This window comes from Colletotrichum lupini, chromosome 7 (assembly GCF_023278565.1).
Source record: "Colletotrichum lupini chromosome 7, complete sequence".
Taxonomy (NCBI): Eukaryota; Fungi; Ascomycota; class Sordariomycetes; order Glomerellales; family Glomerellaceae; genus Colletotrichum; species Colletotrichum lupini.
In genome coordinates, this window is record NC_064680.1 from 2,796,434 (window position 1) to 2,822,162 (window position 25,729).

Genomic DNA, 25,729 nt, shown 5'->3' on the forward strand with positions numbered 1-25,729 from the left:
AGATTATGTCAGTCCTGAATACAGCAGACCCTCGTTAATGACGCCGGATGCTGATTGATGAAGATGCCTTGTTTGGAGACTCGACTACATAATGGTCAGATAGGGCGAGTATAAGAGGATGGCTTGAGCCATCTTCCAAAAGCCAAAAGATCTTGAGCATCAACAAACTCATAGCAGCTGTACAATTGCCTTGCTCTATAAATCAACAGTCTTCTGTACCCATCTTCAACCATACCCACCATCCAGAATGCGTGTCGCCATCGCCGGTTCGGGTGCCGTAACCCGCTACTTCGCCGAAGAGCTCCCCGCAATGGGCATCGACCTCGTCATCCTAACTCGCTCTCTCAAACCCGAGCTCGAAAACATCCAGGGCGTCCGCCAGTTCGTGACGGATTACTCGGTTTCTTCGATCCTCGAGGGCATCGAGGGCTCCGTCGCCCTGGTGTCCAACATTCTGGACTACTCCCCGGCCTTTGTCGACGTTCACGCGCGCCTCATCGAGGCGGCGAAAGCCAGCAAGGCGTGCAAGCGCTTCATCCCCGCCGAGTACGGTGGTAATCTGGAGGACTTCCCAGACCAGCCGGGCTTCTACGCTCGTCGGCAGGGAGTGGTTCGAAAGATGCTGGAGGAGCAGCAGACTGGGCTGGAGTGGACGCTGCTTTCGACCGGATGGTTCATCGACTATGTTGTGCCGCGCAAGAACCGCTACCTCAACGACGGTGGAGACGCCATCCCCGTCAACCTTGCGGGTGGAAGCATGCTAATTCCTGGGACCGGCAAGGAGCCTCTGGATATGACCGCCGTTCGGGACGTGGTTCGTGCTGTGGGCAAGCTCCTCTTTGCGCCGAGCTGGGAGCGGTATACGTACATCTCGGGAGGGAAGGCGACCTGGAATGAGATTGTCCCGTTGATTCGGGAGAAATACCCGCAGGTCAGTGTGAAGTATCGCAGCCTGGCTGAGTACGTTGAGGATATCGTTGCCCACCCGGACCCGAATGGCGAGGAGCGGATTATCGCAGAGTATGGGATCTTCTCTGCCAGTCACGCTGGGGATCTGCCTGTCGGAAAGGTTGCTGCTCATCGCGAGAAGTACTTTTCTGGCCTCAAGTTTAGGACTGTGAGGGAGTTGCTGGCCGAGGTTGAGAAGGATCCTGAGGTCATCGTTTAGGGGTAAGAGACTAGGTGTTTCTTAGAAACAGGAGTGGAAGGTCTAGATAGTCTTCACAGAACCTATCTCAATAGAGAATAACATCAAATTCTGGCATCCGTGAAAGTACACGCGTCCAAGGCTCCGGTGATACACCAGGGGCAGCCAGGTCGCGGCGTTCCCACACCTCTTCAACCGCGAGGAGCAGCGTATCCCAGGTAGCGATCCCGAGTGACTTTTTTCTAGAGAATAGCAATCTTGCCCTTTCCCGTAGCTCCGGCGTCCTAGCCTCGAAGGCCACAGTGGCGTAGATCCACGCTTTGGGGCTGCTGTTCTTCTGCAGGGATTCGAGGTGCTCCATGTGGTCAAGACACCTAGCAACCAGATCTTGGACGTCCTCTTCGGTGCCTCGCCTCCCAGAGTTGCCCTTGAAGTAGAGTAAGCACGCGTGGTAGAATAGCGAACGGTGGTGGTGCACCATGGCCGACTCCGCGTTGCTGGCGTCGTAATCTACCGAAGGCTCAGGCGTAGACAAGGCGAATTCGATCTCTAGTTGGTCGAGGTCCTCTTCTGCAAGGATTGAGGACTGCACAAGTTTTGCGTTGAAGGAACAGACCAGCTCGAGAGACCTGACCGGCATAATTTGGCTCTTCGATAGCTCGACATCTGGCAGATACGTCTTCATCGGGACGGGAGCGTCTAATCGTCCGAGGTACTGGGCAAGCACCGTGGCAAAGGTGGAGGAGCAGGACTCGTACGTCAAGGCGGCGGTAGTCGACTGTCTCCAGGTTTCCATGCTCGTATCGTCGAGGAGGTCACGGGTCACCTTTATGACCTCGCGCCAGGCGCCCGCGGTGCCGGTGATAAAGTGAGTGAGAATCCAAAGGCAGAGAGTGGCCAGACTCGCCATCCGCTCGTCATGGTCTCTGCAGCTCATATTTTGCATAAGGTGGCGGAAGCTCAGCTGTTTATGACGGAGCATCAGATCTGCGTAGCCGGTATGGGCGTCGTCGGTGCCTCTGAGGTTCGCCTGGTGGGCCGCGGAGATGGCGCAGACTGCGTGGAACAGAGCGACGGTTGATGTTGATCTCGTCTTGGCGAGGCGGCTTCCCTTGAGAGCCATGGGCGATACAGTCGTCAGAAATGGGTTCGCTGGGCTGCGAATGGGTATCATTTTGTGTGCGAGGTTCGTCGCCCAGTGGTTGATGAGTTCTCTTTCTCGAGCAGGAGCCGATGGTGCTTCTAGTGGCCATGCCGGATTACCCATGGGGGATAGGTCCCAGTGGCTGGAGACGTCAAAAGAATTCCACTCAACGCCCAATCTACTGTTCTGTAGCATTTCCAGTCCTTGATCATGCGATTGGACGTTTAAAGACGGTGGCTCCCTCCTCGCAGTGCTTCTAACAGCTTGCCAGGCATCTTCAACCCTGGCGCGTGGTTCGCACGCCCGGAATCTTAGAAACGGGCCGGTCCGTTGGTTATCAACAGCTGTAGATGTCCCTTGATTCGGCGATTGTGAAGGGTTCTTCGATGAGGTGCTAGCTTTTGTCCTCGGCCGACGCCGGCCACCACTGCTTGATGTTCCTGTTCCCGTGGGCGAGAGCCAGGTCAGTCGCGTGCCATATCCTTGACATGTGAACTTGCCAGCAACGCAGCGCCGGCACGCTGGTCGCTGTTCGTCGCATTTCACATGGCGTTCGCGGCAAGTCCAGCAGCCTGTGAAACTTTTCTGTCGCTTACTTCTGGCGATCTTTTGTAATGGTCGATTTGGTGATTCATCAATTGCTGGACGCGGGGTCAGCTCGAGTAGCATCTCGCCATTGATTGCAGGCCGTAGCATCTCCAATTTGTTATTATCGTTGTCAAAGTTGGACATTTCTATAGTGATATATAGTGATACTGAATATCCTAGATGACATGAGATTGCGGAACATGGCATTGCGTTGAGCATCTCGAAAGGTTGAATGCCAACTAGTTTCCCTCAACATGTTGATTAGTCAGTCGACTTCAGCCAGCGTGTAAGACGAACGAAGAAACGCTGACACTGCCAACTATCGTACAACACTGAAAGTTCTGAGATTGGACATTTCTAGTCAAATAATACCCTGAGACTGAAATGTGACTGCTTCGCACAGCTACGCGTCGCAGCCTTAGTCTCATGTACCTCTCTGAGCAGCAACGGTGCACTCATCGACTTTTCCATCCCAGCGAAACTTCCTCTACTCACTGTGGCATGCCCTCATCAACGAGTCACAGCAGTCGATTACTTCTTCTGTAAGAGATTCATCGACACAAATATGCTAAGGGACGGATGGCAACCTCCTAAGTTTGCGAAGCAAAGGTTGCGAGCATCGGGCTGATCGATCTCCCTCTCGCAGGCCTGTAAGGCTCACAAACTCCTCTATCTGCATCCGGTAGAAACTGCCTTTCAGTTCATGCTTCGCCATGCTGCCGGGCTGCCATATCAGAGAATTGCTGTCTCTGGAAAACCTTGGCGATTTGGAGGCAAATAAGTACCATCGTCCCCAAGGTTCCTGAAACGTACCTCTCCATCCACTTTGTGGCCATTTACTTATAATACCTAACGGAAGGTCCATACACCTTCGACTTTGAGAAGGAAGCTAAAGTTCCAGCACATGTCGGCAGTAACTTGGGTGAGGCAGTACTTGAGTGACGAATATCATTCACCATAAATAGCATGGGCGCCAAGTTCAACTCAATAAGATGCGCCGTTCGAGCCAAATCCAGATGGACCATCTCACAGCCCAGCCCTCCATCTGTTGCCCTGGTAGCAGTGCTCTTTCCTGTAAGACATTAACAAGCACCCCAACGGACGGCTGCCTGTCAGGTTCCAACGGCTTGTATGGTCACGTGAGTAGAAGATTCAGGGACGTACTCCTTACTCCGTACCTTTCCGGCCAATTAAAAAACAGCGACCTGGTCTTGATTTTTCATTGGCTATTAAATGGTTGGATCCACCGAGTGATTGAGGCCTATGCGGCCCCACTCTGCTGCCCTCTGGACACCTATATAATCCCACCCAATCTCCCGCCTTTACATCGTTTCCACTTTTTCTTCCTCATACTTACCTTCATGGGCAGTCTGGGGATCAAGAAATCCGGACTGCAGAGAGGGATGCCTGCATTGCACATCGCGGAGTAGACCTCTCTCGATTGTCCTTCGGGGCCATCGCTGTGGCAATTTTTGATTTTCAACCACACTTTTCATTGTATTCATCGCCTTGCGCGATGGTATGAAGAAGAGTTCGGCTGGAGGTGGTGGTTTGCTTCCTCACTTTTGCTTATCAGCTGGAATCTACACGGAGCAGCTCAAGCATTCCCACGCACCCAGGCGCGCCTAAAAGTTTGGCCAGGAGAGTTCTCTGCGACTATTGCTACCATGCCGAGAGATGAAGACCGAGCAGCGCTCCACACGCGCGCTGAATGCATGGGGATATTCGCGAGTGAGCGGCAGTAGCAGGCTGACTCCATAAGTTCTTCGCTGAACGCACACATCTTTTGAGCGATCTCATGCCACGCAATTCTAGGAAGGAGCTGCTCATCGAGACCTTCCTTGTAGTATCTACGCGAGACATGCGGATATGTAGCTTGCTAGAAGGGGAAGGCCGTATCTGTGCCCGTGCCTGCTTACCTTTCAAGAGGCGGAGGTGAACGGGGTGCCTCTTTCCCGTAGCCTTTAACATGTGGAAGTTGCCCTGGCTGTACCTACCTGCCACATATCTGTTCCCATGCTGAGCAAAAAATTGGACAGCGGAAACGTCCCGAAGACACAGTTTCGTCCCCTCAGATATCACACTTCGTCAACTCGAGACGCAATTGATACAGTCCCTCACCAAGCCCTCTACCTACAGTCTTCGAGAACGAGAGGTGAGAAATGCATGTGATTTAATCAACACTTCACTTCACCTCGCAAGGCAATCCCCATCAACAGACACAGCCTAGGATGCGCTGACACCTGGAGCCGGAGTAGAGACCGTAATGCCAACGAGGGACTCATCATTGCTGATCTTGATGTCTCAGGCCACCCTTCCACCAAGGCTCGACTCCACAAGTCATGCCATGCACATCAGCCTCCAGTCGAGTCATCAATTGGCCTATGTGAAGCCCCGTAAGATGACGACACCCTCACATTCAGCAGGCATCCTGCTCTCTTGATTCCTGACTTTGAGTCCCGTTTGGGATCCCAAAAGTGTCGATAAACATGCAGCATACATTACCCCTTTCAAAGCCAGAAAGGCTTCTACAGCTGCAAGTTCGCGGCCAAGTGCGAACCAGATCCAGTCGTGTAGACAAACATGTCAGCAGGCGCTTCAGCTGGCTGACCTCAGCCGGACACTTGCGCAAGGCGGCCGGGAAGGGAGATCGTCCCCGGCAGTGCTCATTGGACGGCGGACGTAAGTTGGGAGTCAGCATCGAGTTGTACACACTTACCACTTCGTTTCCTACCTTCTGAATCGAGATATTGGATGACAGGTATGGGACCCCGCCGTTCTTGGGGGCGGTTTCGAGGATACACTTCAACGGCAAGCTGAACGGCAGCACGTCTGTATGCTTTCTCATTCGTGGCAGATGCTGACGATTGAGACAAATTCCATTTGTTGTCTGCCTGGTGGCGGGATGACATGCTGCTACACGAGGCTCGAGATGCTGGCTTTATGCAGAAACTGCCTTGAACAGCCTCTATGTCTTGGCTGGCATGTGACTGCTGCTCGAGGCTCGCAGGCGGGCGTCAATGTAAGGTAATACAGCTGTATAAGAATAGCATGATACCTATCCGATGAAGATCCTGTCATGTCCGGAAGTCAATGATCTCTCGACTAACAGCAAACATGAAGCCTACGACTAAGAGCCAGGTCCGCCAATCGGCGGAAGACCTTTTCAAGTTCTTGTTCATTCAATTTGGAAAATTGTCAACGTCTTCATCGCATGGCACAAACTGCCGGCCATCATTGGCGCCTTCAACCTCTTGGCGTTGCGATTCGAGCTCCGCCAGAAGAACCTTTACGACACATACCCCTCTCCTGAAGACCAAGGTACAACGGCGCAATGTCCCATGTCCGACACCAAGTTCATGGCTGTCAGAAACTCAGATGGTCTGTATAACGACCTCCAGGCGCCCAAGATGGGCTGCGCCGGGATGCGTTTCGGCCGCAACATCCCAAGAGAGCATGCCAAGATGCCCACTCACGAGGAGCTGTTCACGCCGAACCCGAGGCTTATCTCTGAGAAGATCCTTGCGAGACCGGAAGGTGGCTTTAAGCCCGCCACGATCGTCAACCTCCTCGCTGCGGCTTGGATTCAGTTCCAGGTCCACGACTGGGCGCAGCATGCCTCGAGCGACGAGACTTGGGACGTTCCGATGCCCAAGGGAGACACCTGGCCAGACAAGAAGATGAAGATCTTCAAGACCAAGGTTGACAGTACTCTCTCAAAGCTGGATGATGAATCGCCGGGCTACAAGAACGAAAACACGCACTGGTGGGATGGCTCACAGATCTATGGTTCGACTGAAGCTGAAACCGTGGAACTGCGATCCAATTGCCACGATGGACAGCTTGCGGTCGACCGCGTGAATGGTGAACAGTTCCTTCCTCGCGAGAACGGCATCCCCAAAACCGGCTTCCATCATAATTGGTGGGTTGGTCTTGAGATGCTACATACCCTCTTTGCTTTGGAGCATAATGCTATCGCTGGCCAACTCAAGCTGTCGAACCCATCGTGGACAAGTGATGAGATTTTTGACACGGCCAGGTTGATCAATTGTGCACTCATGGCCAAGATTCACACCATCGAGTGGACGCCTGCTATCTTGAAGCATCCGACATTGAAGATTGGTATGGAGGCGAACTGGTGGGGGTTGGTTGGAGACAAGGTAAACCTCTTGTATAAGTCTATGCATTGCAGTCGCTGATGGGGTTGAACAGTTGTGGCACGTCTTCGGCCGTATTTTCGACAACAAGTCCGAGGTCATCTCAGGAATCCCGGGCTCGGGAACCGATCAAGACGGCGCCCCATACTCCCTGACCGAGGAATTTGTTTCAGTATATCGTCTGCACCCGCTTGTCCCCGACGATATTGCCTTCTTCAAAGTCAAGAGCGGCCAACACGCCGACACCCTTCCGATGAAGGAGGTCGCTTTCGAAAGGGCCCGCACACCATTAGACGATAAGACCTCGAACAGCAACGGCCTCGGTTTGAACTTTGCCGACGTCTTCTACTCCTTTGGCGTCAACTACCCCGGCGCCATTCGCGCGAAGAACATGCCAAACTTTCTCCGTGATCTGCACCTACCCGCAGATAAAGAGTTCCCCCAGGGTAGACATCTCGACATGGGCACTGTCGACATCCTCCGTGATCGTGAGCGCGGGGTGCCGAGATACAACGCTTTCCGCCGCCTCTTCCATATGCCTGCCGTCCGTAGCTTCAAAGATCTGACCGGCCCCGGTCCTGAGGCCGCAAAGTTGGCGGCGGATCTGGAGGAGGTGTACAACGGCGACATCGAGGCCGTTGATCTCTTGGCTGGCACGCTCAGCGAGCCTCTTCCTGAGGGCTTCGGGTTCAGCGACACGGCCTTCCGCGTTTTCATCCTCATGGCGAGCCGCCGCATCAAGTCTGACCGATTTCTTGCCGGCGATGGGTGGTGTCCTGAGGTGTACACGCGGGAGGGTATGGACTGGGTGCAGAAGAATACGATGAAGGACGTGCTGTGCAGACATTTCCCTGAGCTCGCTGCGCCGTTGCGTAACGTTGATAACGTAAGTCCTGTTAGCCCTGTCCTTGGTTTCTCTACACAGCTGCTAACAAATTTCGTAGGCGTTTGCACCGTGGGAGAAGGTCGGTCCGACTGCCGAGTATATGGGGAAGGAGACTAATGCTTGAGCTTTATTCACCTGCTCATCCCAAGACCGTAATTTTTGTTTGTTTGGCGGTTTGGGTACATGTTTGGCTGTAACAACTACTTGGGGTCTACGTTGAACAAAGTAAAATGTGGAAGGAGATGAAAATGTCAGTTTGTGCCCGGAGATTCTAGGGTCGAAAACGAAGCCATATCGGCTGGGTGATTTTGATGGACACGAAGTTTACACGGCTTGACTAAAATATTTGAACTGTCTCTTTTCAACCTAGCAAATACGAACGTCAGAAATAAGGTCTAATCAAATTGGAGAATAGAGGTGAAGCACGCATCAACACGCAGAGGAGTACCAAGTGTGGCATGAGCTGTCAAGTCGAATAAGATATCAAGACTGAAAGCCCGGCGAAAGAGGTCAATCTATGAACAGCTGACGGGTGTTTGCTGGCCGATTCGTTTGAAGTTCCCGCTTGTCACAGCCTCAACCTGTGATTCAGGTTCAGCCCTACCGGACGGTGAAAAAATGGTGAGCAAGGCCCATTGAGGCTTTTGTAGCATACCAGTCATCTATTCGACTCAACCCCAGAATCATCCTGTCTCACAGCTAAGCCTCGTATATTTTCATAGCCAGCTGCATCCCATACCAGGTTCTTACAACCAAACCTTACCAAAAAGGAATAGAAGTGCCGCATGGCAAACAAGGGGGGAGGAGTCGCGAACCTGCTGCCTACGCAACTCTGCTCAGGGGTACGCAATGCCGCCGCGTCTTTAAAGTGCTTGGGAGATTAACCACATGTGCCTACCATAGGTCCAATTTTGCTGGCGGTTCGGAATCCGGGAACACCAAAACCTAGGTACGTTGGGGACAACGCCGAATGGCCATGAAAGGTAACGGTTTTCTGCTATCTCGAGTCGAGCTGGGATAATGGCTGTTTCAAGTACTACAGTTTCACCAAGATAGCTCATAGATACGCCTACAAACCTCTTAATTGCAACCGCCCAGGCATCACGACCCGGACAGAGCATTCTGAACGAGAGAAACTTTCGATCAGTGAGGAACGGAAAACAGGGCATCACGGGCCAATTGCCTATCCGTATCGGACACCGATCAGCATTGGCTCATGAATCCAGTTTTTTATTTGACCAACTTGGCGCTCTGGTTTGCTGCCTCGCCGTGTCACTTCCATGTAACGCTTTTGGTGATTCTTGTAGCAGTCGAGTGCGGGTATCCGCTTTCTTCGCGCGCGACGACACGACCATCCACCCCTTGAGCCAACTTCGCCAAGACGAAACTTGGGGCCCCCCCTCTTTTAATCTGGCGGGTGCGTAGTTGTCCTGCAACGGGAGCATGTGGTGGTTGTCACTGGTGCTTGTGTATTGTGTACGAAGAGTGGTAAGCCGTCCGCGTATTCTGGGTCGACGAGGTTTAAAATTGTATGGATGGGAAGATCCTTGGCGGGGATGCTGCACAGCCCTCCTACTCTCTGGTTTTCCTGGGCACACAGGGAGATGAGACCGGTGCAACGAGATCGATGTGCTTGTTTGAGATATAATTGAGGAGGAGACACACGAATCCCGTCCCTCTCTCGTTTCGAATCGGAGCAATCTTCTTCACTGCAATTTTCGTGTCCTTTTTTTTTTGTTCTTCTCTCTGCCGATTTGATTCCCAGTCACTCCTTTCATCCTTGGGAATCGAGCTTTCTCAACGCCAGGCAAGCAAGCAATAAGTCACACCACTCAAATCGCCCAGACAAAAACCACTCAAGATGACGACCGATCAACCACAAAGACAGACCATGGATCCCAACATGGTGCAACCCAAGGAGGAGGACACCCAGAAAGAGGGCTGGTCTTGCGTAAGTCATTTTGAATATTCCATCGTATATGAGCTTTGGCGATTACATTCCGCTGACGAGCGCCCCGAATACCTTACAGGCCCAGTGCTGTTCAAGCTGCATGGACTGCCTCATGATGTGCATGCGCTTCTAAGAAAGTGGCACATCTTCAAAATCTTTCCCAATTCTTTCTTTTCTTCTTCCATGACCAGATGGTCAACTGTTCAGTCTCATACTCAGAATGGCGCATCCACTTTGATGCCTTTTGACCAAGCGCTTGCCCATTGTAGGCCATGATGCGCTTTTAGGGGGCAGGTGGACGATGGAAATTTGGGTTAGGCGTTACAGGAGTTTTGGTCTCCAGAAACCAGAGGTGTCATTCCAGCGAGACGTTCCTTTCTGCCTCGCTTCCTTTTCTTCGCTCTTCAATTCTTCGATATCCTCATGTAAACACCATGCCGTTTACTGCTCTCAATGCAAATCTCTAGCACTTTTGTTATATGTCCAAGCATCTCCTCCTTGTGTGATAATCCGTTGATTCATCGACATCGTCAACCCACTGTCCCATCTTGGTGCTCAGGGGACAACTGAGATTCGCGGTCACGCGAGGATCGTCAGGGAGCCCGTGCGCGAGCTCCCGCAATTCGCTACGTACCTCCACTGAGAAATCTCCATTCCAACGTCCCCTCCACTTTTTTTGCACCTTGCCTGTCCCGCCGCGCATCTTGGGGAGCAGTCAGGTTTACGGTCTGTCATTGTCCCTTCTCACGATCTTTCAGCCTCGCCAAAAGCTCACCACCGGCTGCCCCGCCCTCACCCAACCTCCACGGAAACACCCTCATCGTAAGCTCACAGCGGCAGACCTTCTCAAGGCATTGAAACCAGCAGGGCTAACTCTGCCAGCTTCCTTCTCCGCCAACCCCACCGCCCTAGTCCTCGAAAATGGCCGACGTGGAAATGGAAATCGACAACCCCCCCTCCCCCTCCGCCGCCGAGGGAGGAGCCGGTGGCAGCGGCGCCGCCCCGGCGCGTAACGAATCCGAGATGCAGACCCACGGCCGCGCGACCGCCGTCCGCTCCATCGAGGGTTGGATCATCATGGTCACAAACGTCCACGAGGAGGCCGACGAGGAGTCCATACAGGACATGTTTGGCGAGTACGGCGAGATCAAGAACCTGCACCTCAACCTCGACCGGAGAAGCGGTTACGTCAAGGTGCGCCTTCCCCCCCCCCCCCCCCCCCCCCCCCCCCCCCCCCCCCCCCCCCCCCCCCCCCCCACCCCCCCCCCCCCACACCCTCCCCCCCCCCCCCCCCCGCCCGGCCCCCCCCCCCCCCCCCCCCCCCCCCCTTCCATTTGCCCTTGCCCTTCACGTCCCCCTGCCTCCTTCTCTTCACCTTCTCCAAAGCCGTAGAGATGAAGCCCTCGGGAGGAAAACGCTGGGAAGCTGACATTGAAAACAGGGCTACGCCCTCATCGAATACGCAACCCTCGCCGAAGCCCGCGCCGCCATCGACGGCGCCCACGAGGCGAAACTCCTCGAGCAGACCGTCTACGTCGACTTTGCCTTTGTCCGGCCCCCGCCCGGCGGCAAGGGCGGCAACAACAACCAGAACAACATCCGCGGCGGCGCGAGAGCTCAGAACCGCGGTCGCGGACGCAGTCGCAGCCGCAGCGTCGAGAGGGAGGTCGTCGCTGCCAAGGACGGCGATGACATTGAATGATTTTTTTGTTTTCCCGAAACGCTAGAAGAAGCAACAAAAAGTAGGACGGCAACGGCAGCGCAAAGCACGAGGGGTGACGAGGTCTCGAGGTCTCGAGGTTCCGGTGCTAGCAGACAAGTGGGGGGGGGGTCTAAGACGAGATATTACGCCACATATCGGAGTCTCCTGAGCAGAAAATAAAGAGGATGAGGGAGGATTGGAGAAGGAGAAATGAAGGCCTCGATAGCGTGTTGGCCTTTGCCGATGTGTCGCGACCAAGCTAAAGACAAGCCAGCTGGTTCGCGGGAAAAGCACATCGGCATGCGTGATTCAGTCTGAAAAGGTTGGTTTGCTTCTTCTTCCCTCTTCTCTATTCCCCCCCTTCTCGTCGTCCAATACTGACTGATTTGTAAAGGCTGCAACTAGAAATCAAAAGTTTGACATGATCACATTAATCCTGCAATACCGAGATTCAAGTGAGAGGACCTGTCATCTTAACGACGGTAGTCGAGCCCGACTTCGTTTGAGACCTGAGCGAAATAGTGTAACAGAAATCAGAATCGGCTGTCGGATCCATCGCCAGCGCCTTATTGGGCGAGTCAACTTCAAATCAAGGTGCTTGAGATTCTTCGAGTAGTCAGCCAAGTCCCATCTTTCTCCGAACGCATTTCATGTCTCACAAACATTGCATCTCGACAAAGCATAGGAGTCATAATCGTCATTACTAACGTAAAAGGCCGCCCGGCCTAGAGGTATCGAAGAAAGAGCTGATCCCCCCAGCACATGAGAGGGGAGGCTAGCAATCCAAAAACTTTTTGATCCTCGTTTGCAATCCTACTCCGTCGCAATGCCCATATGTCATGCTTCGAACCAATAATGTGCCTAAAGAAAAAGGGAAAAAAGACGCCCCGCCCTCATTCATTCTCATCAACTCTCGTTCCATCGTCGCGCGTTTCACTCCCTTCACCGACCCTGCCTCACACTCTGCATCTCATGTCTGGCCGGCGAGTCAAATCTTCCTGACGACCCATGAGTACGGGCCGAGTCATAACCTCCAGGCGACTCGTACCTCGCGTTCTTGGGCGGCGCATCGTAGACAGGCTCCCGTCCGGCGGAAGGTGCTACTGAAGACTGCCTGGCGGACCCTTGCTTGAGTGAGCCCTGCCTGATGGACCCTTGTTTGACAGATCCCTCGAATTGCTCCTCTGACGCCGGCTCCTGAGGCTGCACGGCGCCAGCATCCTTCTTCTTCATGCTGAACATTCGCTTGAAACCAGACGGGGCAGGTGGTTGAACTGTAGCTGCCTCCTTGGCGTCGTCCCAGATGAGACGCGGCACGAGCAGTCGGTAAGGCACCGTAATACCAGTAGGATCTTTCTGGTTCACCTCCACATTGAGGCAAATATCCAAGCCGCCCTCAAGGTCAACTTCATATGCGTCCGCCTTCTTCTTCTGCTTGACTGACATCCCGGTCGGGGTGCGATGGAACGCCTTTGGCCGCGGTAGAATCTCTTGCGACCGGGGAACCTGGCGCTCGTCGCCCATAGTGTAAGCGCGAGGTGGCGGATGAGCAGTGAACTGAGACTCATCGCCGGGCGAGAACTCGTCTTCCGAGTCAGGTCCCCCCCTAATAGGTGCGCCCCTCATCCGTGCTGCGGGACGAGCCGTGAAGTACGAGTCGTCACCGGACTGGTACTCATCATGTCCTCCTCCTCCTCCTCGAAGACCCATGCCCCTAGACCTAGGCGCACGTCGGCGGTCGTACTCATCATCATATCCATAGTATCCATCATCGACACTACCGTCAACACTATCCTCGTCTCCCCATTGTCCATTGATGCCACCATCATCGGGCTGAGACTTTTTGCTGCTTCGGCGACCCAGACTGAAGACGCGCGTCAACGACAGTGATCGCTTGGGCTTATCAACATTGGTTGGCCGACCTCCGTCAGTCGAGTTGCGGCGTGAGAGGCTTCGGAACAGACCACCAGCTTTGCCCTTGTTGTTGGAAATCGGAGGACGCGACCGAGACTCATCGCGCTGAACATCGGGTCGGTACGCGGGGCCACGATTTGAAGAGAATCGTCTCAAGAGGCCTCCACGGCTCGCCGGTGGGCTTGGGCTTCTATCATAAGCCGACAAAGGCGGTGTAGGAGGCGGCGTTGTGCCCGGAGTCCATTCTCGGATAGAGCACCAGTTGCGATGCGGCAGCAGGTGCTTGTTGTTCCTCGCTTTACCATCGACACCATGGTGGAAGAGCGGGATCATGTCTTCATCAGTCGATTCGTCAAAGTGATGAATCTTGTTACGCTTGTTCAGGATATCCGCCATCAGATCGGGAGGCGGCGTGTTGACGATGGCTGATGAGACGACATTGGGCATGTATCGGAAATCCTTGTGCTTGGGCAGGCCGAGCTTGGGGTTGGCATAGAACTGACCCACAGCAGCGAGATGAACATCACCACTCAAGAAGGTGACTCTGACAGACTTATCAGCCGCCAGGTCTTGCATGTCTTGAATTACGACTGTGCGCTCCTTCTTGTGGTTCTTGGCGGTCCAGTGGTCATTGAGGTCGTCGAGAACTTCGACGCCTCCATCAATGTGGTTGAGAGTGTTGCCGAGCATACCCAATTTGCCAAGTGCCTTCACGGGATCCATGGCTCTCGAAGTAAGACTGCAATTGTTAGCTTGTCTTGATGTTATCACGAGTCAAGAGATACTTACATGTTTTCCAGCCAGACCAATCTGGGGTAGGCAATTGGAACACCAAGCAAAACAAGCAAGTGCTTAGTTCTGCCTGTCCGCAGCTCTTCGTAGCAGCGGTCCATGATCTTCTGCCACGAGGGCTCGCTGACCACATCGAGCTCGGTCCTTTCTGTTCTGCCATCAACAGCGAGTAGAGAAATGTTGGATCCTAGCTCGACAAACAAGCTACGGCTTAACTCGCTGATGTACGGACCAGGTTTGCTGCCAAGCACCCAGCTAGGCTCAGTGGCGTCCGTCTCACTCGGAATGCTCTGGTGCTGGAAAAGCATATAGTACTTGTAGGCAACGTTGCCGAGGCCAGAGAACACCGGGGAGTTCATGTCGTGGTGCGCGTAGGAGCCGAAGCCATCAGAGATATCGTGGTCGTCCCACATGTTGACCATGGGAATCTGCGAGTTGGCGAGGCCAAAGAGACCTTGCGAGAACCACATGCAGTACCGTTCCAGGTAAGCCCGTTCAAGCTCGTCCTGCATTGTCAGGGTGAAGGGCGAGTTGTGCTTGTGCAGAGGATTCTTGATCGCCAGCCATTCGCGGAACTGCTTGCTCTGGTCCATCAGGCAATCATTGTAGATTTGATCGCCGCCGCCAATCATGACGTGGAAAGGCTGCGACTGGTGCGTGTTGAGGACGTCGCGCCACATGGGGTCCGGTCCGCTGAAGTCGTCGGGGTTGACACTAGCACTGAAGCCGTTGCAGCTGTGGAACATAATGTTCATGGACTGTCCCACTGCAGGAACCCAGAAGCCCATCGCAGGGCCCCGGTTGATTCTATAAGCAATCCGCTGCTGCTTCTCGCGAAGCTCGATCTCGATGTTGAAGCGCCAGAACGTGCATCCGCGCTCTGCGTGGAGTCGGAAACCGCGAACGTCCTTGTACTTAGAGACCTTTTCTCCGTCAATCTCTACACGCTTTCTGCGGCTGGCGAAAGACTCGGGCAAATCCGGAGAGCCATTAGGCGGCGTGTAGTCTGGAGGACTTCTCGTCTTCTCAAAGAGGCCATTGTCTGTCTCGTCTCTGGACAAGTCCTTGGCCTCGTCGAGATGCTCCACAGGGCGGACATAAAGGGTCTCTCCCCGTCTACCCAGCTTCGGAATGCCCGCAATCGGATCCACGTATTCTGGCGGTAAACCTTGCTCCCCGGAGATCTCCTGAGGCGGGGGCGGTAGGAGCTCGATAGGCTGCACGAAAAGTCTCAATGTTGGCGCAATTTCGTACGAGGAGTCGCTGTCTTGCGTGACGATCATGACTGAGCCTCTCCATATTGTCTTCTCATTGACAGCGATGTTCCTGTTACGGGCGGGAACCTTCTCGTGCTTGAGTCCGCAGTATCTCAACAAAGGACCACACTTGAGAAACAGCGGCGGCTTAAATCGTGTAGGTGCTAGGGTGTCTGTAAGTCTCGTCACATAACTCAGCCCGGCCTATAAGAAACTTACCATGTGTGTCGTCGTACTCGCCGTCGAATGCTTCAGCCTTGCGCGGCCGCGAAGTGCTTTCTCTGCGCTTACCGCCTTCTCTGCCACCCTCCCACCAAGGAGTGTCCTTATCAATGGAGGCGAGCCGCTCCTCGCTGAGGTCCAGCATGTTGCCGCAGAGGCTACCGACGGTCGCCTTCTTCCACTCATCGAGGTATACAGGCGGTTTGTAGATGCCCTCGCCAGGACGGAAAGTCTTCTTTGCGGGATACAAATCCCGAGAATCGTCACTAAATCCATCATCCTCAGAGTAGTACTCCCTGTCGGTGGGCCTACCACGCGCCGCAGCATGTCCGTGGGTTGCATGAGGATATCCATCGCCACGCCCACCAGATGCTACAGGCGCACGTCGAGGGTCTTCGTAACGAGGATCTTCACCGTCAGAGTCGGAATCGTAGTGTTGTGCTGCCGGGGCAGTCGAGCGTCGTTGAACCCCTCCAAAGTCAATGCCAATTAGCTTCGCAGCCTTACTGGGCATCCTGGCCTGTCTGGCTTCTTCAATTGTGGCGTCCGGGGGCAATGCCTGTTCGCGCGTTGCGTGCGACACGGATCTCTGCACCGGGGCACCGCCCTTTTCGGCCGCAGATTGGTCCATGGCGGCATTGCGGAACTCAATGTTCTCGTACTTCTTCTCTGCATCCTTCCGGATGCTGAACCAAGGATCACCTTTGGGCTGCTTCTTGAGCTTATTGCTCCCGCTCCTAGTCAGAGAGAAACTGGGTCTCCTAGAACCAGCTACTGGCGGGGTAGGCTCTGGGCTGTCGTCTGGATTTTGAGGATCGGCAGCTTGAGGCAACTTCATGTTGTCCTTCGCGGCCCGCTCGCGGAAGCTCAGATTGCGCTTCGGAATACCGGAGTTTGCAACGGCAGGTTCACTAGGCGGCTCGCGAAGGCTCACACTTCGCTGCGGAACACCAGAAGAGGGCGGAGGGTGTCTCACTTCCATGGCCTCCATTGCGGGGCCTCTCGACGGGTAAGGGCCAGATGCATGCCGCCTATGGCTTTCGGGCATGTGCTGCTGGTGTTGTCGCCGATCGTCGAGCGATTGGCGTGGCGCATATCTTGCTTCGTCTTCGGGGTAGTATTGCGCCGGGGGTCCACGTGAAGCAGTGACGTTGGCGTGCTGCTGCACATGCGGATTATCGTCATATCTTTCGTCGCGGAAGCGCACCTGCTGTACAGGCACTTGATGTACCTGTACTTGCTGGACTGGCGGCTCAGGCAGTGGTCGCTGAGGCTCTTGCTTGGGATGTTGTCGCGGCGCGCGTTGCGTAGCTTCAGGTGGTTGAAGTAGATCAGGGTTCTGGGCAGCCTTTGCCGCAGCCTTCTCTCTGGCGCGGCGCTCTGCGGCCTCCACACGAGCTCGCTTCTCCTCTTTTGTAATGGTATCGAGCTTCGACTCAAGCCTCTGTAGTGGGGAGCGGTCGTTGGCGAACTTTCTGCTGGAGTCTCCCATGGAAGCTTTCCTCCTCTGTGCATCTCTGCCTGATCCTCCGGCCGATCTCCTCCTCGATGAGCTCTGAGGTTCGCGGGGTTCGCGGGGTGGCCGCGTCTCGGTTGCCACATCCAGTGTGCGCTGGGAGCGGTCTAGGGGAGGGAGATCCTGCTGTTGCCTTTCGGGAGCAGGATCCTTGTAGTACTCTTCAGGGTTCATCTCGTCTTCCGGGCCGACCAGCGGACTAGGCTGTCGCGGTGTTCGAGCTGGACTCGGAGCAGGGTGGGTGTATGGTAGACCACCATTGCCGTATGGATGTCTGAAGCTCACGGGAGGTGCCTTGGGCACATCGGGGGCAGCTGGAGGCGTGGGAGCGGAGAGAGAATCTTGATCAGGGTCCTCGTCCCTATCATCGCCGTTGCGCTCTCTGCGTCGTCGCTGGCGCCTCTCGGCCGGCTCCTCAGGATACTGAGACTCGCCGTAGGGAAAAGTCGGCGGGCGCGGGGCAAGCCCTTGGTCCGCGAAGCTGGATGCAGTGGGCGATGCGAAGGGGCTGAGCGTAGACTCGGTGTAGGCCTCGGTGTTTGTTGTCTGTAGGGAAGTGCGATTCGACTTTGGGGGATGAGGAGGAAGCGGTTTGTCTACTGCCGCTGCTGTTGTTGCTGCTGCGGTTGAGGGAACTGGCTCAGGTGACATGCGCTCCGGGAGACTAAAGTCTTCAGACTGGCGACGCTGGCGTCTGGCAGCTTTGGGGCCAGACAAGTCCCCCCAATACGGCGCAGGAGGCATGGCGACGAGGCTGGCTACCTTGGCCCTTGGGAAAGTCTACCGTCGTCGCTGGGATTTGCGAAGCGCTAATCGAGCTGCAAGACGGGAACAGACGTGGGCGCAAGCACCGGTGAGTCGTGCGTACCGCCGTCCGTGGGAAGCAAACTTGCAGAAATACCTACAAACTACTCGGTAAACTAAAGCAGAGTCTAAGTAGCGGTATAGTGAATATGGCCGGGCGTCAGAGACATATGCGGCTTGCCATAGCAGCCAATGCGATGCAGACACGCGGGCGCAAATGAGGTCGGCCGTATGCAAGAGCAAGGAAGTCGAGGGCGGTAGGTAGGTCACCGAGATGAGATGCCGAGAGGTGAGATATGGGATGATAGGCCGCAGGGAAAGGGAATTGGTGGCAGCGAAAGAAGATACGGACGAGAGTGAAAGAGAAAGATATGAGACGAGAGGTTAAGAAAAGAGCCTTCCGAGAATTCCCACTGGACAGAGAGAGCTTGAGCTTTTCCTGGCGACTCAAGCACACACCGGCAGGCCGCAGAAGCTAGAGAAAACCAAGAGCTGGGAAAATGGTGAGGTTGACTGGTTTGTGCTACGGCGTCATTCGCCCACCAAGTTGGGTTTAGCAAGATGGATGCTCGACCGGGGTTGGGGGCGGCTTGGGCGGAGAGAAAGCGCGAGAAACCCTGTCTCGTCGACCAGGGGTCTTGAGTCTGTTCCAGTTCCAGCTGTTCCAGTCTTGTCTTTTGGTGTCCTGTCACTCTGTTCCTACCCGCTAAGGTAGAGATACCTTAGACCCAGGCGTGTCATCGATTGGGCTGACAAGGCAAGAAAGACGCATCGAATGCCGCTGCCGCTGGGCACGAACAGCCGCGACAGGGGACGGGCTTCGTTGTCAACAAGGTAGGTACGAAGTACGGGCTACGGAGTAATACAACTGGGTCAACGGGTCTTGCTGTCAGGCCGGGAGTCAAAGAAGGAGGAGAAGGAGGAGCTCCGGGGCGGGAAAGTAGAAGATGGAAGAAGAAAAGAGGCGGTCGGAATGGAGCCACTGAATGGCCTCGCTTGCCATTGACCAGTGACCACGACTCCGATGGCTGCAGCTTACATGCAGCCAGGCCCAGAGAGCCCCTCGTCTCCATCGTGCCATCTACGAAGTACGCCGACGGGGGGCGCGGCAGCACGGGGTGAGGTGGGAAGGAGGCTCCAGCTTGCTTGCTACCACATGCCGCTTTCCTTCTTGTTCCCGCTAACCGCCAATGAGGCGGTACGGGAGGAAGAGGGCTACGGTGAGTCTTCGCTGCCATACGCATTGATGTATCCGTACAAGTACAAAGGCCCTGTCGAAAGACACAGCAAGCGATGCGAGATGTGAGATCGGGGAAAGGCGCGGGTGCAGGGTTTTGCAGGACAGGGTATCTTTAGAACAACGTGAAGACAATTGCATCCGTAGAGGGAAAGGGAAAAAAAAGAAGGTGGCTGAAAGTCTCGTAATTGTTCACTCCTCGAATCGTCGAATCGAGTAAAAAAGCGAGGTCAAGGCAAGGCAAGGTAGCCCCAGGCAAAAGTAAAAAAAAAGCAGGGTACGGAAGGGACAGATACGGCACCCGGTAATCAAGTTCCCTGCAATTCAAACAAAAGTCAATTCGTCGATCCGAACACAATCGAAACTGGCGGTCGAATATTGAGGTGGTTGGCGCAAACAGAGACACCTACGCTACCTACCTGAACCTCACCGTTAGGCTGACGGTGACCTCGACAGCTTCGATTACCCGCCAAGGCCTACAGGAAGGAAAAAGGAAGAAAAGCAACTGATTCGGCACCTTTGATTGACTGGTCCGCTGTTCCAAGCCTAGGCAGACCGTTTACTGTCTGAGTCTCTGACATGGACTGCTCAACATGAGGGACCAAGGTTTATATGTTTGAGGGAAAAAAGTCCAACCCGAAACAAAGTTTAAGGAGTGAAGACAACAATAAGTTGCACTCGAAGGTCGACATAATGCAGACCAAGACCAAACAGAAGACCCTTGAGAGCTTAATTCTCAAGCCGTCCAGGAGCCATGCAGTAGCTGGATTCTTCGGTGCGGGAGTGCCCGCCCCTCTCCAGAGCAGTACTTCAGACCAGGACTCCCTCTCTTTGACAGAGCTTGGACTGTAGTCTTCTCCAACGACTCCAACGAGTATCTTTAGTTTAAAACAAAGAGCACATGGGAAATCGCAACGGGGCTATCCAGTGTTTCCAATTTGATTGATTGGTTGCGCCTCTCAACACCAACAGCGCCGTCTAACGTCCATGAGAAAAAGATACACTAACCACAATGCCCAAATGCTATAAAAGTGACAAGAAAGAGAAACCTCAAGGTATTTCTATGCAATGGACGCCCATACCTGCTCCATCATACGCCTTATTTTTCAGTGAGCCTGTCAGTCTCTCTGTTGCCGCTACCCTCTCTCGACCGGTCCCGGTTGTCGTGGTATGCCCCAGTCTCATCATCGTCATCCTCGTCATCGCCGGCAAATGCATCGTAGAGCTCGCGGCCCCGCGTACGCTTCTCGCCATTGAGGCCCTCCGTCTCGTCCTCGTTGAGCAGCTCGAACTCGTAGTTGTCACGAGGCGCGCTGTTGCGGCGCTTGCGGATGTAGAACCAGATACCCAAAGCAGAGCAGAACACAGCAATGAGTCCAATAGCGCCGTAGACCCAGACGCCAGCCTTTCCGAACGACGGGAGCCAAGACACCCAGTTGGACGGGCTGGTCGTTGCCGCAGGCGTCTCCTGCGTGTCTGTCGGCTTGCCAGTCTCCGTAGGTGTCGCGTCGGCTCCAGACTGGATCTTGGTAGGCCGCTCGGGGTGGTCGGAGGGCTTGACAACAGTTGCGGTGTTCTCGGCAGCGTGCGTCATGGTCGTGATAGCAGCTGGCAGAGTGGTGGTTGCAACAAGCGCGTGATCGTTATCGTCCTCCTCAGTCGGCATGGGGAGGAGAGTTGCCTTGCTAGCGTCAATCGACTCGCCCCAGAGCTTCAAATGCCAGTCGACAAAAGTGCCCTTATGTTCGTTCTCGTTGGAATCCTTGACCACAACGGTCCACTTGCCAATACCGGATTCACCCCTAATTAGTTGTCAGCATTCCGATCCTGGTGTCTCGCCAATTTTCCGAGCAACTTACCAATGGGCAACACTCATGAAAGTCCAGTCAACGTAGCCAGACTTGGCTGAGTCCATCTTGCGGGTGACAGAGAGGTGGCTGGTAACTCCTTCGGGGCTGATCAAGTCGGCACTCAAGTCACCTCTACGCGTGTGGTTCACGTTCATGGTAACGGTCACATGCTCCAGTCTCTCGAGGTTGGCCTGCTTCAGAGCATCCGCAGTGACATCAAAGCTGACCGCGATGCCGTCCTTGCCTTGAGGGATATCCTTGTTAACGTGGATCCAAGGAGAATAGTACCAAGCCTGGGGCTTGACGTTCTTCCAGGCCTTGGCTGCCTCAACCATCTTGAACGCATCAATCTTGCCGTATCCGTACGTGTGGCTGAATTTCTTTCCAATCTTGGTCGGCATCCACTCGCCGTTGGCCTCGTCAATGGGCACAGCGGTGTCCATGGCAAGCCATTGCATATCTCTCCAAGTAAGGTCAGGGCGAGCCTCGAGAACCAGTGCGTAGACACCAGCACCCAATGGAGCAGCGGCGGAAGTACCACCGTGACCGTTATAGCAGGCATTTTGGCCGACATCAGTGGTGTGCTGCGCAAACAAGTCAGTTCTGGTCCTATCAAGCTAGAAGAGTCTGTAAAACATACAATAGCATCTCCACTGCCACTGCTGTAGGTGACAACAAGCTGAGCCGAGCACTTCTCGGAGTAGTAAGGGTGCTGGCCCTTTCTGTCAATCGCGCCAACTGTGATGCTGTAAATGGAGTTTGTGTAGCCGTCAAAATTGCAGTTGTCATCGTTCGCGGCCCCGTTACCACTGGCAAAGACGTAGATGGATCCCTTTCCGCCACGGCCCTGCTGGATGCCCTTGAGCATAGCACGCTTAATAAGAATACCAGGCGCATCCATGGATCGACCGTCATCCGGAGGGCCCCAGGAGCAGGAGTAAATGTCGTTGTGCTGGTAGTCGTAGGTCATCGCGACAGCCTCGTCGGCATCCGAAATCAACTTGCTCAGAATACGGATACCCGCAATCTTGGAATCATAGGCCACTCCGACACCGCAGACGTTGTTCTTGGCCGCAGACACTTCACCAGCGCACCGGGTGCCGTGCTTGTCGTCGCTGAGCGTAGGCTTGGGCTCTTCGCGGTGGTCGTTGAAGTCGTAGGAACCGGCGGCGTAGTAGTTGGGCTTCAGGTCGTCGCTGTACATGTCGAGACCGTCGTCTACGATGGCGACAGTTGCATTCTTGCCCGTGATGCCAGACTTCCACACGCCGGCGACGTTGATGTCGTGGCCTGGCTGGACGGTGTTGAGCAAATGCCACTGCTCGTTGAAGATGGGATCGGCGATGCCGAGGGTCTTCATGACTTCGTTCATCTGCTCAACCATCTTAGGGTCGGCCGCGTCCTGGCGAGCGTAATTGGCCGGCCCATGCGACCGCGGGGGGACTCTCTTCTCCCAAGGCTTCCGAAGTTGCTGTTTCTGCGAAAGACGGACGCCATCGAGGACGTCGGAGCCGCCAAGCGTGCGTTTCCGCAGCTTGCGCTCCTGCAAGGCTGGCTTGACGATGTCGTGCTCGACCTTCCTAGCGGAGAAGATGTGATGGCCGTCGAGACTGCCGAGTGTACCCTCGTGCCTCAGACCCAAGCGGTCGGCAACCTGGCCGGGAGATGTAGACGAATCCAGCTCGAGAACATAGTAATCGTTCGTTTCGTAGTTTCGAGGGGAGGAAGTACCGCTCGCGAGGGCAGCAAGGCCGAGGAGAACCGCGGAAAGCTTCATGATGCGCTGCCGAAGACCCCTCGAGGGGATGTTGATAATGCGCAAAGAAAGGAGGGACTGCAGAGGAAGAGGAGTCGACAATTAGCTTCCGTGCCCGTATCAAAATCGAGTCAAACCATGAAAGGGAAAGGAAGGGGAAGAAAAAAGATGTGAATCTAGAAGAGGTTGCTGGACACAACACGTACCTCTCTCGTCAATCAGGGGAACGAAGGGAACAAACGGGACTTGGCTCGTCTAGGCTGGGGGGGAACAGCGGAAGACGAGACGTGGTCGAGTCGCAAGTGGCAAGGGCGGCCCTTGAAGATGGCCAAAGCTTCTCGATTTCCCTTGCAGCGCGACTCTGCTTTCCGCTTTTTTCTTACGAATGCCTCGAATACACGGGACGCCTCTTATGTACTTTATTGGTACGCCGGTCTGGTACAGCGCAAATCACCTGGCAAAACCCGTTTGTATTGCTTGGCGACGCAAATTCGATGGAGATAGGCGTTGGTCGTTGGTTGAGTATTACTTGAAAGGCAGCAAAGGCCAGAGTTCATGCGTAATAAACAGCGGGGAGGCTCCGTCTCTCCCTCCGTCGTCGTGGACTTTAATATCGATATGACCGACGCCAATGGCCCAAACGAGAACGACAATTACCAATAGGTATACGTAGGTAGAGCTGCTGAGCACTCAATAACGACGATACTGGGGATACAGGTGACAAAGTGAGGATAGAAATGCGACGAGTGAACGAGCGATGAGAAACTCAAGACTCAGAAGCAAATGGGAAGGAAAGGGAAAATGCTGACGGAAGCAGTGAGGGTGACCTGGAACACAAGGCAGACGTATCCGTACTCTCTTGCCAGATGCACTCAATGCTCCCTCTCACTGCTGTTTCGTGGCCTCCTCGAAAACGGCAGGAACATAAGGATGCGGACAGGGCGTCCAATGCTACCTGCTACAGTCAGACAAACGCCCCCGAAAGACCCCTTCCCTCCAGCCACGGCCGCATTAGATCCTCGTGCTCTCCAGCAGGTTGCAGCCCCAGGTACACGTAAACCTGGGGACGCTAGTCAAATGTAGCCGTACCCGTAGACTTAGGGGTCCTGCGGCCTGCGCGTGTCTGGTGATAACGACCCGATACCTACCTAGGTACTTGCACAGGTACTCAAGGTAGTTAAGTTTGCAGTACGGTACCTTATACCGAAAGGGAAGGCGGCGATTCAGGTGGGCTGGCAGCGGGCAGTCACTTCCATTGTCTCCAGTTAGGCCCCCAATAAGATGCTGTGGCTCACTGCCGCACCACCGCCCACTCTGCCGTTTCAACACTGGCGCAGCCCGTCACGGCCCCACCTCATTGGCCCGTTGTTGCGACGAGATCCCGTGTGATGTCTTCGTCAAGGTGTCCAGACCCTCTCCATTTTTGCCTCTCACCTTTCACTTCTTACGTGGTGCTGCTGCAGCTGGTTGCGCCTCCCGTCGCTGAAGACTCGTGCTTGGGAAAGTACGTACTCGGGTTCGTAAACATGCAAAATTGCGAGTGCCAGCCAATCTCCAATGTTGAACAGTCAGCAATCCCCCATTCGAGAGATAAGGTAAGGAGCACAGAAAGTCCAGTTCCTCCCATTTCCCGTCCCACTGTGACACCGGTCCCACGACCGCTTCGGATCTTTCCACCTGAATTTAATCTATCGAAACTTTGGCAACGGTGTTCTCCCGCAAAATACGACACAACAGAAATTCTGCTTCTCGCGGTCTCGAGGCAAGGGGCGGACACTGGACTCTGGAGAGTCAGGTCTGACTGTACCAGTGTACCTGTGGTATTGCACCCTGCAACTTGCACGTTTTCATAAAAGGGCCCAAACGTCGAATCAGAGACCACGCCTCACAGAGCCTTGGCTCGCGGCCGAGCTTCAGCATTCTCATAGTTTGCCTTGGCGCTTGACACAACCAACCGTTTCGGAATCTGGTCCCGTTCGTTCTTTTCTCTCGTGCGCCTGTGGCACCATCCTACGATGTCACGAAAGAGATAGACTCATGTATTATACCCTCCCCTTCGTCACAGCGTACAATACTATAATGAATGAATGTGATGTATGATAAGTGGCATTGACTTCACTAGCGTTTGCGTGTCTAGTCATGCTCCATGTGAAAAGAGACGTGCCTGCAATCCACATCCGCAACAATGTTTCTCCTCTAAGGTAGTCTTATGTCCAAGTCGCTGGGTTTTGCGGCCTGATCCCAAGGCAAGCCACAACTCTGACAGATACCTCCCGAGACTCATGTCCTGCATACTAGTATAGCAAGAGGCGCCTTGATGGCAATTTCGTCTTGAGCCACTTCAGACAACCCTGTTCCTGCATGAATGGACGGCATTCTCGAAAACGGTCACGAATCGGCTAGAGAACAATAATCCAGAGTATACTTCTGATACATCGGAACGACAAATAATCTTCCTACGTAGAGTCGGCCATGTTGGTTTCGTAACTGCCAGCACCCATTTATCAGACTTCACAATCGTGAGAAGAAGAAAATGTATTGATTCATTAATCACAATCCACACGCCCCCATCTTCATGATTATCTCCAGTTCTACCTGACTGGTATGTCCGATACTCCGATGGCATGACCCACTCTCCCGTCTGCTGAATCTGTCCGACGTAATGCTCCGGGGCCATTGGAAGCTAATCCTATACCAACATATAAACCCAATTAGGCGGGTTCAGCCCAATCTTCATCCGGTCCTCGAATCTTTTTACGCATGATGGCTCTCAACTCGCTGCCCACGTTCTCCCGGTCCTTCCAGCA

The 25,729-nt window shown here is 54.4% G+C and overlaps 8 protein-coding genes across 8 annotated transcripts; 4 read left to right on the plus strand and 4 right to left on the minus strand.

Annotated features, from left to right (window-relative positions):
- Positions 1–247: 247 nt before the first annotated feature.
- On the plus strand, positions 248–1,168 carry CLUP02_13866 (uncharacterized protein; the record flags this gene model as incomplete). Its single annotated transcript, XM_049292802.1, has 1 exon — positions 248–1,168. One exon carries the CDS (start codon positions 248–250, stop codon positions 1,166–1,168), a length of 921 nt encoding a protein of 306 aa, XP_049149948.1.
- A 67-nt stretch (positions 1,169–1,235) lies between these two features.
- CLUP02_13867 (uncharacterized protein) lies at positions 1,236–3,023 on the minus strand (the record flags this gene model as incomplete). The annotated part of the gene is made up of 1 exon (XM_049292803.1): positions 1,236–3,023. The coding sequence occupies one exon, from the start codon at positions 3,021–3,023 to the stop codon at positions 1,236–1,238; it is 1,788 nt and encodes a 595-aa protein (XP_049149949.1).
- Positions 3,024–5,368: 2,345 nt separating this feature from the next.
- Positions 5,369–8,046, plus strand: CLUP02_13868 (uncharacterized protein; the record flags this gene model as incomplete). Its single annotated transcript, XM_049292804.1, has 4 exons — positions 5,369–5,561; positions 6,015–7,039; positions 7,092–7,922; positions 7,981–8,046. The coding sequence occupies 4 exons, from the start codon at positions 5,369–5,371 to the stop codon at positions 8,044–8,046; spliced, it is 2,115 nt and encodes a 704-aa protein (XP_049149950.1).
- Positions 8,047–10,348: 2,302 nt separating this feature from the next.
- On the minus strand, positions 10,349–10,576 carry CLUP02_13869 (uncharacterized protein; the record flags this gene model as incomplete). The annotated part of the gene is made up of 1 exon (XM_049292805.1): positions 10,349–10,576. One exon carries the CDS (start codon positions 10,574–10,576, stop codon positions 10,349–10,351), a length of 228 nt encoding a protein of 75 aa, XP_049149951.1.
- A 218-nt stretch (positions 10,577–10,794) lies between these two features.
- Positions 10,795–11,575, plus strand: CLUP02_13870 (RNA recognition domain-containing protein; the record flags this gene model as incomplete). Its single annotated transcript, XM_049292806.1, has 2 exons — positions 10,795–11,067; positions 11,315–11,575. 2 exons carry the CDS (start codon positions 10,795–10,797, stop codon positions 11,573–11,575), a joined length of 534 nt encoding a protein of 177 aa, XP_049149952.1.
- A 243-nt stretch (positions 11,576–11,818) lies between these two features.
- On the plus strand, positions 11,819–12,177 carry CLUP02_13871 (uncharacterized protein; the record flags this gene model as incomplete). Its single annotated transcript, XM_049292807.1, has 3 exons — positions 11,819–11,887; positions 11,970–12,030; positions 12,113–12,177. The coding sequence occupies 3 exons, from the start codon at positions 11,819–11,821 to the stop codon at positions 12,175–12,177; spliced, it is 195 nt and encodes a 64-aa protein (XP_049149953.1).
- A 340-nt stretch (positions 12,178–12,517) lies between these two features.
- Positions 12,518–18,019, minus strand: CLUP02_13872 (uncharacterized protein; the record flags this gene model as incomplete). Its single annotated transcript, XM_049292808.1, has 3 exons — positions 12,518–14,228; positions 14,279–15,701; positions 15,757–18,019. 3 exons carry the CDS (start codon positions 18,017–18,019, stop codon positions 12,518–12,520), a joined length of 5,397 nt encoding a protein of 1,798 aa, XP_049149954.1.
- A 2,396-nt stretch (positions 18,020–20,415) lies between these two features.
- Positions 20,416–23,062, minus strand: CLUP02_13873 (subtilase; the record flags this gene model as incomplete). Its single annotated transcript, XM_049292809.1, has 4 exons — positions 20,416–21,118; positions 21,176–21,750; positions 21,807–23,000; positions 23,060–23,062. 4 exons carry the CDS (start codon positions 23,060–23,062, stop codon positions 20,416–20,418), a joined length of 2,475 nt encoding a protein of 824 aa, XP_049149955.1.
- Positions 23,063–25,729: the final 2,667 nt, after the last annotated feature.